This window comes from Sinocyclocheilus anshuiensis, unplaced genomic scaffold (genome assembly GCF_001515605.1).
Source record: "Sinocyclocheilus anshuiensis isolate Anshui unplaced genomic scaffold, SAMN03320099.WGS_v1.1 scaffold338, whole genome shotgun sequence".
Classification (NCBI taxonomy): Eukaryota; Metazoa; Chordata; class Actinopteri; order Cypriniformes; family Cyprinidae; genus Sinocyclocheilus; species Sinocyclocheilus anshuiensis.
Window position 1 is genome coordinate 371,003 of NW_015542339.1, and position 12,963 is coordinate 383,965.

The window sequence follows — 12,963 nt, forward strand, 5'->3', positions numbered from 1 at the left end:
TTAAACCCCCCCCCCCCACAAGTAACTAGTAAAGTAATGCCTGTACACACCTCACGCATCGGATGCCGTGCGCGCGCTGAAGGAAGTTGGACATAGTGGTGGATTAGAGGTAAAATATGATATAAATACTGTTCGGTTTCTGGCACAAACCGATCGTTTCGTGTCTTAGGACATCAATGTGTCGTCACGAGCCGCAGGGTTTAATTTGGATTTGTCTGTGCATGTTTTTTTTACTCTCATAGATTTTGTTACCATTGCCATGCATTATACGACTGATAGACTGCAACGGTTGGAGTTAAAAATCATCATATGTGTTCTACTGAAGAAACAAAGTCACCTACATCTTGGATGCCCTGGGGGTAAGCAAATAAACATCAAATTTTCATTTTTGGATGAACTATCCCTTTAAGCATGTTTTAATAATTTTTTTTTCATATTATAAATGTATTTTATAGGATTGCAAACTCCTCCCCCCCAACAAAAAAAAAAAAGTGGGGACCCCCCCATAAGACTTGATTCAATTCGAGCACTGGTTTGTGGCACAAATGGAAACCGTAGCTTCACCTCACGATCACCACTGCACAGATGCTTGCTCCAAATTTGGTCATCAGCAGTGGCCTATGGAAGGCAGAAGGAGCCAAAAATCTTTGAATGGGATGAGTGAAATTTGACCATGTCAACATGCACATTTTGTCCTCGTTAACGCGACAACACGCTCATCACCCAATGAAATTGCTGTATTTGACATGATGGTATGTTGGTATATACATATACAGTATATATATATATATATATACATATATCAGACATGTTTATTCGCGAAAGATGTCGTAATGAGGGATAATGCATTGGTACTTTGAGTGTGATGTCAGTCTTATGTCATGATTTGTCATGTCCTTTTTAGTTAACTAGTTCAACATTAAAGTAATTTGCTCTAGCACAGTAGATTTTAGTAAAGCAATATCGCAAAAAACTAATTAATATGTGAATAAATCTAATGGTAAATCTGCTTTATAATTATAAGTATTACATGATCGAACATGGCAAGAATGTGAGCGTGTTGAGAGATACATTCAAATTTGTTGTCTTAACATGGTAAAACTGCGTCTTTACACATAGTAAAGAAACGCCGCAAACCTGACACCTTAACATGGCCAAAATGTATATACATATACAAACATCAGACATCATGTTTATTTGTGAAAGATGTCGTAATGGTACACTGGTATGCACGTATGCAAACATCAGACATTATATTTGTTCATGAGGGATAATGCATCAGTACGTTGAGTGTGATGTCAGTCTTGCGTCATGATTTGTCCTTTTTAGTTAATTAGTTCAACCTTCTTTCTCAGCTGGAAAAGTCTTAATTCACATTGTTACAGTAATTTACTCTAGCACAGTAGATATCAGTAAAGCAATATCGCAATAAACTAAAGAGGATTAATATGTGGGTAAATCTAATGGTAAATCTGCTTTATAATTATAAGTATTACATGAATTACATGTTCAAACATGGGCAGAATGTGAGCGCATTCAGAAACACGTTCAAATTTGTCATCTTAACATAAAACAACATAAAACTGTGCGTCTTTACATATACTAAAGAAATGTGGCAAAAACTGACACCTTAACATGGCCAGAATGTGCATTTCTAAACATACAACAAAGAAAAAGAAAAGAAAAGCACTCAAAATTGCTGTGTTAATGTGGATGAACAGTGCGTGTTGTTAACACGGCCAAATTTCACATTCCGTTTAAAGAGTTTTGGTTCTGTCCACCTTCCATAGCTCGGATCTTGTGACATTTTGGCTTCACTTCTCTACAGTAGAAGGAAGTGAAGTGAAGACATGTCAGTAAGCTGGCTTCTGATTGGCTAAAGAGTAGAGGCTGCCAGGAAAGTCTCAAAATACACACACAAATCCAGTGCGATTTACACATGGACGAAAATTTACAAATTCTGATTCAATAATTAACCCGTCTCACTGAAAGTCACACTGCTCACTGGAAGCTCAGCTTGATTCTTATTCAAGGTTTTGTAAAGTATGTGTAACTAAGGGGTGTGGTGCTGTGATAAAGGTCAGTCATTCATCAAACTCTGATCTTTGGACTCATTCTGTCCAAACTGCCAACTGGTAAGACTGAGGTAATTTTAAAATAGTCATAAAATTGAGGGGATATGGTGTCATACCTTTGATAATAATTTTCATTACATTTGTACCAACAGTATATATAGAGAAATTGCATATGTTCAAAGATACTACTGTTATTTACCTATGATGATATTGTTTGCTCAGTTTTTTTTTTTTTTTTTTTAGGTCTCACAGTTTTCAATCATGTTACAGCAGATTTTAGCCCAAATAAGAATAATATCAAATATATCTCTACCACTTTATGAGCACATTTTATTGAAAGTTACACTGCTCACTGAAAGTTCTGCTCGATTCTAAAGCAATGTTTTGTAAAGCATATGTAACCAAGGGGTGTGGTGTATACTTACAGGTCAATTACGTAATCTTTCAATGTTGTATATTTCGACTGTCCGCCTGTAAGTTCACTGATTTGTGTTGTTTCAGCTCTATGATCATCAAACTCCTGTCTAAAGGAACTGAACCTGAGTAACAATAACTAAAGGATTCAGGAGTGAAGCTGCTTTCTAAGAAGCTGCCAACCGGAGAAGCTGAGGTAATTTTAAAATCATATATCTTGTCGCTGTTGAATGGAAACCTTGTATGCCCAAACGCACTACTTTTCAGGAAATGCAAAAAACCCTATAGTTTTTGAATAATTAAATAATTTAAATAAATTAATCACTGTCATCATATTTGGCATGCGTCATTACATTAATAACATTTCACCAAAATCAAGCTCAATTAATTTTGAAGAATTTTAAAGAGTTTTTGACCAGTGAATGTCGGACATCTGTGTTTTGTCCATCATCAGAACAGCTGCATCTGAGGCAGTAAGTGCAGCGCTTTACAGTTTTCATCAACTTAAAGGCTACAAAGTTTATTGTAGCTAGACGAGGGCTCAGTTTTTCCTGTTGTTGAATACATTTGGCCTAAATCTCAGGTTATAAAAGATACAAAGGCAGTATTAAGACAGTATTGGCTATGACTAAACGGCAAATGCTAGACTAAGGCACTCTTTTTCTCTCCTCAAATACATAGAACATTATTAGCCTTTATAGTGTTTTTTGAGCAAAGAAAGCACTGTACTTATTCAAACAACCAGTTCTTTATTTACACTTGCAACGCAAGCAAGCCATTTCCAAACTGTGTGCAGTACTTAATTCAAGATGGAGACAGGGACGTGGAGTGAAGCTATGAATTTTTGCAGTTTGAGGATCCAGTGGATTTACAATGTTCAGTCACAAGGCCTTTTTAATACTTTTCATTGGTTAAAGGTGGGGTATGTATTTTTTCAAAAACGCTTTAGAATACTGAGGCCATGTCCACACATACACAGGTATTTTTATATTTTTAGGAGTTTTTCCGTCTTCCGTTTTTTTAAAAATCTCCGTCCACATGAAAACGCAAACGCATGTTATGAAGCACTGTCAAGAGCATGCCAAACCAACAGGTGGCGATATAATCTCAACTGTAAAGCCATGTTGGCCAATCAGAAGCCTGAAAAGGTTTCCAGTAGGCGGAGATAACGGTGCATGCTCCGACGTCACAAGCCAAAAACTCCGGTTTCGATGTCTACATGATAACACTGCAACCAGAGGTTTTGAAAATCTTCACCCTGGCAGGAGTTTTCAAAAATGTTTGGTTTCAGTGAACTGGTGCAGAGTTTGCGTGTGGACGAATGGCCAAACCGCATAGAAAAGGCTGCGGTTTTGAAAATAACCGCGTTTGTGTGGACAGGGCCTGAGTCGGGCTGAGTACCAAAGCAAACTTGTAGCCAATCAGCAGTAAGGGGCATGTCTACTCATGATTTTATAATGGGTTTTCATGTTTTTGAATCATCGCTCCGGTGTTGTGCTGAATTCTGCACCCCTGCCAGATTATGCACCCCTTCGTTGAAGTCGTTACCTGACTGCCTAATCCCAACCCCACCCCTAATCCTAACCCCTCCCCCACACCAACACCTAAACCTACCAATACTAGGGGGTGCACAATCTGGCAGCGTGCAGAATTCGGCACCACACTGGACGCGACAGCTAAAGTCTGTCTACACTGGACACGATAAAGCGACCGTTGAAAATAATTTAAAATTTGTGTCAATACGTCATAAATAGAACGCAGCAGCAGTTTTCTGTCGGGGATTTGTCGTGTGGTGCTACGCCGCATCCAGTGTAGGCAGCATCACTGATTATAATGAGTTCTATAGTATTTTGTCGCGCCGCTCGCGTCCGGTGTACACATGGATGTAACATTGGTTTTGCTTTGTTTCATAGAACTAATCGTTGCCTGGGTTGCGTACGTATTTGTTAAATCCACAGACAGACATAAAGACTGACCAATAGCATTGACTTAAGAAAAATAAATAAATAAATATGGAGATGAAGAAGGTTTCCACCCAACAACTATAACAGATATAGCCATCACATTTACATGGCTAATGTTTTCCTATTAAACAGATTATCAAAGGTTTAAACAACACATTTCAATTTTGAAGGAAATTTCAATGTACAGATTTATTCAGCTTTATGTGGCTACAAGTTTGAACGTTGTGGCTTACAAATTTAAAAACGGGTTATTAAGATCCATGTAAATGTGTTGTATTAGTATTTTAAGAAAGTAAAAGTATTGTAAAAGAACAGTATTGCATAAAATATTAGGCTATGGCTTGATATCAACTTTGAGGAGGAGGAGTACAAGAAAACAGACTGAGACATCAAAAAACGCTTATTAACTTTTTGCCAGGATGGTCTCATGATGATCTAAGTGAAATTAGGTGAAGATTGGACCAACGGTCCAGGACAAGGGTGTCAGACTCAGCTCCTGGAGGGACACAGTCCTACAGAGTTTAGTTACAACTCTGCTACAACACATACCTGTGGTTTTCAAACAAGCCTGAAGGACTTAATTAACTAGATCTGCAGCACTGATTTAAGGTTGAAGCTAAACTTGGCAGGGCTGTGGCCCTCCAGGAATGGAGTTTGACACCCCTGGTCTAGAATATGTTCAAATAAGTAGGTCAAAAAAGTAAGTCAACTGTCAAAAAACATACACCATTGGATTCTGTAGGAGCCAAGCAATAGAATGAGCTGCGATTCATGGCTATCAGTCAATGCCCAAAATGGCTGACATAGCAAAATTTGGTATTGTTTGACTTGGTATGCTACACCAAATCTAACAAGACCATTGATGAATTAGTGCCAAACTTTTTAAAAGTTATAAGAAAATTTTTTAATTTTTCATATCTCTTGACCACCAGGTGGCGCTGTGCTGAAACCGCTTATGTACTCTCAGGTCATGTTTGTTATAACACACACCAAGTTTGGTCTGAACACACAGAAGTGTTGCGGAGATATATTTTGGCCATTTTGTTGTGCTCTTCATGAGCTTTGTTGATGCGCTATGCAAGAACCCTTGTTTATCAAAATGTTTTTGCCAGCATAGTCTGAATATGATCTAAGCCAATGTTGGTGAAATTTTTTTTTTTACTTTTTCTGAAATTTCACATGACGGTAAATAACATCTGGTGCAATTAAATCTTCATACCCTTACAATTCAAAAGTTAAAAGCACAAACATGATTGCAAATTTCGACAGTTGGTGGTGCTAAAGGGTTTGTGTTAGAGAATCCAAATTTGCTATAGTTAATGTTCAAAAAGTCACCTGTGTGCCTGCAAGCAGTTCTATGGGTGGCCATAGACTCAAAAGCAGAAGAAAAAGAAAACTAACAAATATAACAGATACCTTAGGTGCTTGACCCCTAATAAACTACAAAAATAGTCTAGTAAAGGATGGAAAGCAAAATATTATTTATTAGATTTAAAGGGTTAGTTCACCCAAAATGAAAATTCTGTCATTAATTACTCACCCTCATGTCCTTCCAAACCTGTCTTTGGAACACAAATTAAGATATTTTTGATGAAATCGGAGAGCTTTCTGATCCTCCATAGACAGCAACGCAACTACCACGTTCAAGGCCCTGTTAAAGCAGGGCTTGTGGGCGCAATGCTGCTTTGTGTACAGCGTTACCGCGGAAACCGCAATTTTTACAGCTCTAAAAGCGGCACCTAGTGGCAAAGAATGAATTTGCATTTTCATTCAGACCAACGCGAAAAGTCCAACAAGTGGGCGGGCTAATGTTAATGTTTCATGTTGACGTCAACATGGAACGGCTTGGGATTCGTTTTAAAAATGACTCGTTTCAATGATTCAGAGTCGACTCTTTCTTTTGAGAGACAATAACTTTATACACGGTGCACTTTCAGATTTAAAATTTTGCAGGATGTTTTCATTCACTTAGAGCTGTGTTACACACTGCATGAAAGGTAATTTTCAAAAATCCATAATAGGGGCACTTTAACGATGTCCTAACTACCTTTCTGGGCCTTGAATGTAGTTACGTTGCTGTCTATGCCAGGACAGAAAACTCTCAGGTTTAATCAAAAATATCTTAATTTGTGTTCTGAAGATGAACGAAGGTCTTACGGGTTTAGAACGACATGAGGGTGAGTAATTAATGACGAGAATTTTCATTTTTGGGTGAACTATCCCTTTAATGAATATTTACTGTGTTCTACCTATTTGTTGTGTGTGTTTGTGGGGTTTTTTTATTTTTTTTTATTCAACATTTTTGGTGACACGTTATGTTTTTCTTTTTATTTAACAGTCTGGATCATGGAACACAGTGGAGAGAACATGAGTAGAGAAGAACTCCTAAAATGTAGGTCTACACATAGCCTACGTTTTTTCACAGGACACCATTTTACAGAAGACCAGAATAAGATCTCAAGTATAAAATGTTTACTCTGTACATGTGGTCAAAAATATTTATGTGGAACCGAAAAGTCAAATTTGACCAATTTGATTCTTGAACATATTTTGTGGTCTTAATTGTGTTCTCTTTTCTTTTGTGCAGATTTCTTTGATCTCACACTGGATCCAAACACGGCACACAATCTCCTGTCTGTTGCAGATGGCAACAAAAAGTTGGTGCGTAATCCAGATCCAATGATATACCCTGATAATCCAGAGAGATTTGACGGCCTTCCGCAGGTTCTGTGTAAAGAGCGTCTGTCTGGACGCTGTTACTGGGAAGCTGAATGGAGCGGGTTGGGTGATATGGTGCTGTCATATGAAGGAATCGGCAGGAAAGGTGAAAGTTGTGAAAGCAGGTTTGGAGCCAATGACAAATCCTGGATTCTGAGCTGCTTCGGGGAGAAACTGATTGCCTGGCATGATAATATGGGAACACACATTCCTCCCCCACCACCTCCCTTAAACAAAGTAGGAGTGTATCTGGACGAGCCGGCTGGGATTCTGTCCTTCTACAGCATCTCTGACACAAACACACTCAGACACTTACACACATTCAACACCAAATTCACCGAACCCCTCTTTGCTGGATTTGTGCTTTATACTAATTCGGTGTCTCTCTGTGATGTTACAAAAACAGGATGAGTAATTTCAATTCACTACAAGATCAACAGTGGCCCCAAAAAATATGTGCACTCTTTAGACATAACTACTAATGTCAAAACAAGTTCCCTTTATTTTATCGGAGTGTCTATTTACAATAAGTGCAAACAGCCCTTCAGAGGCTATATAATAACACTTGTTAGATTTATGCTAGGCAGACGAAGTCTGAGCATTGCAACATACACAACTAAGATTATTCAATAAATTTGGATCATTTGACCATTTTGTCTCATGCTTTCTGCTCTTTTCTCCATCTGATAGAATGATTGATGATAGAAAACTGTTAATACAGTTTTGGGTACTAGACAAAATGTGGTAAAACACTGATTATGGGATACCTGACAAACAGATATTTTCTAACGGGATCCAGTGTCTGGGGTTTAGTCAAATATTCCTGACTAGAGACTCAATCTAACATTTTTTTGGTGCCATCGGCAGGATGTTGGTACAAACTAACAAAGGAATAGTTTACCCAAAAATGTACAGTTACTCATCCTCAGGCCATCCAAGATGTAGATGAGTTTGTTTCTTCATCAGAACAGATTTGGAGAAATTCAGCATTACATCACTTGCTCACCAATGATCCTCTGCAGTGAATGGGTGCCGCCAGAATGAGTCCTAACAGCTGATAAAAACATCACAATAATCCACAAGTAATCCACACCACTTCAGTCCATCAGTTAATGTCTTGTGAAGTGAAAAGTAAAAGAAAAGTGAATGAATAAATAAATAACATTCCAAAACTAACCTTAAAAACCTTTGCTTCTGGCCAAAATACCACTCCACACTCTTCTTCACATTTAATTCAGTACTTGCAGTTTATTTGTAGCTGTTTGTGAAATTAACTATTTGTTATAGTTGCTCTGTAGCTGGCAGTATAACGTTACTGTGGGAAGTTTTTTTTCTAATGTTTTCTTTGCTTGTTTATGAGTATGATTCAATAACAGCGTATGTTTTTCCGATATATTTTCCCACTTGTCTCTTTTAATAACAGTTGCTGGTAAGAACCACCAGTTGTGTCTTCATTCAAATGTAAACCACCCTATATATGTAGTGTATCGATCAGAAAAGTTAAATATTGTACACAATATTTACTGTTTTCTTCATTAGATAATTTCTTCATTAGATAGGCCTAGTTTTCATGAGAAGGACAGTTTACCTTTTTGGTAAATTCTCTGGATCCGACAGCTTTTTAAAAATTCCCTGGTAAGGTTCACACTATTCACACATATTGTGATGTAATATCATTTTGACACTAGATGGAAGCATTTGCTTATAAAGACATTAGATTAACCCTTTGAGTTAATTCTATTCGAAATCTATTTAGTATGCCTCTTGTTATTCCAAGCACAAGTTGGTATAATGATAATGCAATAACATTTCTCAAGTTAATTGTCAATATGACTGTGTGTGGCGCAGATATAGATTAGAAACAATATTAGTAATTGCTACATGGACCAAAATATTGTATTAGCCTATTATTATTTACTTACAGAAAGGACATTTACAATATTCAATATTAATTATTTAATTAAAATTCGAGACAAATTAATTTATTATTAACTTTATCAATAATCAATGAACAAACATATTTGATAAAATGAACAAATAAAAAAGAGTTTTCAGCGCTGTCTTTTTTAAAGAATCAATGAAACATTTAGCATTAATTTTATAAATAATAGAAATATTACTATTTTGAAACAATTCTTCCCCAAAAAAACGCTAGTTTACATTTTTCCGGCGACTGCCATATTTTGCTCCTCATTCAAACGCGACGAGCGCAGAGCAGCGCTGGTTTCCTGCCATATAGTGCGCTTCCTCAGATCGGCATCGTATGAGGATCAACTGAAGCCGCTGAGCTCGGCGTGTGACGTCAATCACGCTGCGGATGTCGTCTGCGCAGCGCTGGTGACGTCACGCGCTCTTCCACGCAACTGCCCTGAAGTACAGTTCAAAACGCTCGCGCTGCCCGCGCTGAACGCGCACGCGGACTGAATGAAAGCAGCAGATTGCGCGCGACTCTCCAGACGCGCAAGTTTAGGTAAGTTAAGCGGCATTCAGTGCGCTCTGCTCGGATGTGTTATTTCTCAGGCCTCGGTTAGGCTGCGCAGGGCTGTCTGTGGCGGTGTTCAGTGGATTTGTGCGGTGTCCCGCGTGGCTTCAGCCGCAGCACAGGGACGCGTTTGTGACGCGCGTCTGAAGCGCTGCTGGATGCGCTGCTGCTGATGAAGTTCCAGCGCGTCCCGCCCTGCGCTGCGCTGCGCTGCAATAAAGCTGCTGCGGCTCTGTCATGATTAGACAGCAGTGTTAAATCATAGTGATGGTGTGTTTGATGCAGCAGATGAAGCAGAGGAATGAATATGCATGAATGTTAGTAGTCAGGTGAAATAGACATTAATGCACAGTGTCAGTATATATACGTATTGTATTTTATCATATTAGTAATGCATGAATTTAATTATAAATTCATTTATTGTATTAATTGTATTGTTTATTGTATCTTACTGTATAATACTTATTGTCGTCAGTATATATACTTGTATTTTTAAGATATAAAAAGTACATTACATGTATATTTTGAAAATAAAAATAATTATACATTCTATTTTAAAAATTATAAATATATATTTTATTTAAAATATTTGTCAGCCTTTTTCTCTATATAATTATGCATACATTTTCTGTATTTTTAGTAAATTTTTATGTAATTTAGTTATTTTTATATAATTTATATATCTAAAAAAATATACTTTTAAAAAGTATGTATGTATGTATGTATGTGTATATATAAACATTATTATTATTCTTTATTTTAAAAACATTTAATATATAATTCAATGCACTTTAAACATTAAAACTATATTTTTATATATCGCATGTAAAGTAATTAATATTTTTATTCAAATATATTTATATGTAATTATTTAAATTGATATATATATATATATATATATATATATATGCATATATTTGTAGATATTTTTCTTAAAATGATAATAATTATTGTTATTTAATTCTCAATTGCAGAAATATTTATTATAAAATTTGTTATTAAAGTTGTTGTTGTTATTATTACTTAAATTGTATCACCGCCCTGCCCGACGGGCTATCTGGAATAGTGATATTATAATTCCTTCTTTGATTCGTGTTGTTCACTCGCCTGTAGTGGTGAACTGGATCGTAGCTGATCATTTGCATGTGTTTCTAGGTCTTGCTGATTTAAACATTCAAGCGTTTTAAACCATTCAAGCGCATGGAGAGGCTAAAGAGACTTCACTTCGGTGCTCACACGCTGTTGTAGAGAGCGGCGTTTCATACAGCGTGCGAACACTGAATTAATTCCTCTTTCGCGTCTCCTTGCACTTGAATGGACACGTACACACACAATTACCTCAAAATAACTGTCTCGGCAAGTGTTCTCGTAAACACAGTCGGTTATGTCTTAAGTGACATATATTAGATACAAGTGTTGTATTAGATCCGTGCATTCGGTCTTAAAGGGCCAGCAGCCTATAAATGCCTGCTGTCAGAGAGTGACATTTGCATCTCATTCAGCCCATCTGCTGTTTTTGTTTCATTCAGATTTTTTTATGTAGTATAGTTTCACAAAGCTTAAGTCAGACCATTCTGTTTTTGCTTCAAATTTCGAAATTTTACAATCTAAATAACATGTATTTAGCATCTTTGTTTGGATCGTGATTAAAATGCAGTGGTTTCCTCTAAGTTTGAGAGAGCACAGTCAAAGCCTTAGTTTGTTTATGTGAAGAGATTTCTTTTATTTGTATTATTTATTTGATTGGGATTTGTTTTAAAATTTCAAGTTAGTTTTATTATTTGACATATTTCAATTTCACAAAGAAATGTGCAGCATTTTGTTGGAGAAATAATAAACATGTATGTGTGTATTATTATTTTTTTTATTATTATTATTTTTTTATTTTTTTTTGTGTGTATATATATCATTAAATGTGAAGGTTTCTTTACATAAATATATAATAACTTTAAGATAATAGCTCATAGACTGTTTTGTCAACTGGCTCAAAAGTCTCTCACACACATTGGCCCCGGGCCCGCAGGCCGTCCTTATTGTTAAGACCTGCTGATGCATAGTCAAAGTCAAAGGCACATGCATTGATGTGGTGCTTTTAAAGCTGTCCTTGCATTCTGCTACTTCTAGCATCCTCTTATTAGAGATCCTGATCCATAAATTATCCTAATTTAGTCAAGCTTGTACTTGAGATACAAAAATTGAAGAATAATTTGTCTGCAGTGAAAGGTGTGTATGTGCCATAAAAGGGCAATAAAGCCTCTTATGAGCTTTTAATATTTAATTTAAACCTGAACTTGCTCTCTGTTCATATTCCACTCACGAAAATGATCAATGTTTTCAGTTCTTATTATTAAAATTACATTTGTTACTTTTGTTTTAACCTCCAAAAATAGTTTGAAAATCTGAGTGTTTAAGTTTTTGGCTCTGTCTTAAAAAACGTAGTGAGCTGCCTACCTACTCAGCATTTTTGGGCATTATAGGCATATTTTGTGATTATTATGGCAAAAATAATTTAGTGTATGTAGTAAAGATGTAACCAAATATTCAAGACTCGGCTTTAAATTACCATTTCAGGCCTATTTTGTACAACAGAACTCTGTTGTGAATGTGTCTTTAACGATACGTTATCATGTGATATACAGTAACGATTCCCGCCGGTTCAGTTCAATTCGAATGTAACCAAAACTAACTCGCGGTTTAGTGAGGGAGTCATTTGTTCGGCTCTGAATAATTCACTGGCTGATCAAGTTTTATTCCAAATGCTAAACTCACCAGTACATTCAATGTTGTTTTGTGAGTCTTTTTGACTGACTCAGTAAAAAGAATCGCTTCATGAGAGTCATGTTTATGCGAATTGGACAATACGGCTTGTCCTGTCACTGTGTTCAGTGTGTAGATACACAATTTTCTGCTAATATTGGCAAGATTTAAAATCAGTGTCACATGGTTTAGTCTTTAATAACTTGAGCCCTTTTTATTCTTTCTTCATTATTTTCCTGCTCTGCGGGTGTGTCCGCTTGTCTCTCTTCACGCATTTTTCATAAGGAGCGCATGAATGTTGCAGATGATCAGGGCAGGGTGAACTTCTTTCTGTTTGTTTTTTCTTCGGCTCAGCTCCATCTGGCTCAGTATGCTTTCTGATGTCAGATACATATAGAAATGCATTTGGAGTATCTGCTATTCAGCCGTGTGTAAAGATAAACACAAATTGTAACTGTAATTTCATCTTCTCTTTCCCTGACAAGCTCTGCAAACTATAGTTGTGTGTGTGTGTGTGTGTGTGTGTGTGTGTGTGTGTGTGTGTGTGTGCTTG

The 12,963-nt window shown here is 36.7% G+C and overlaps 2 protein-coding genes across 3 annotated transcripts in view; both read left to right on the forward strand.

The window, feature by feature from the left end:
* The first annotated feature begins 1,895 nt into the window (after nt 1-1,895).
* Nucleotides 1,896-7,814, forward strand: LOC107691168 (stonustoxin subunit beta-like). Of its 2 annotated transcripts, none has more exons than XM_016489661.1 (4): nt 1,896-2,146; nt 2,577-2,685; nt 6,792-6,845; nt 7,041-7,814. In XM_016489661.1, exons 3-4 carry the CDS (start codon nt 6,800-6,802, stop codon nt 7,580-7,582), a joined length of 588 nt encoding a protein of 195 aa, XP_016345147.1. In that variant the 5' UTR covers nt 1,896-2,146; nt 2,577-2,685; nt 6,792-6,799; the 3' UTR covers nt 7,583-7,814. The 2 variants fall into 2 exon arrangements, with proteins under 2 accessions (XP_016345147.1, XP_016345146.1); XM_016489660.1 differs by having other exon boundaries at nt 1,896-2,135.
* A 1,721-nt stretch (nt 7,815-9,535) lies between these two features.
* Nucleotides 9,536-12,963, forward strand: part of add3a (adducin 3 (gamma) a) — a 111,218-nt gene continuing 107,790 nt past the window's right edge. Inside the window, exon 1 of the mRNA XM_016489663.1 lies at nt 9,536-9,641. The gene's annotated coding sequence lies outside the window, so the exon portion shown is untranslated. The remainder of the gene's footprint in view (nt 9,642-12,963) is intronic.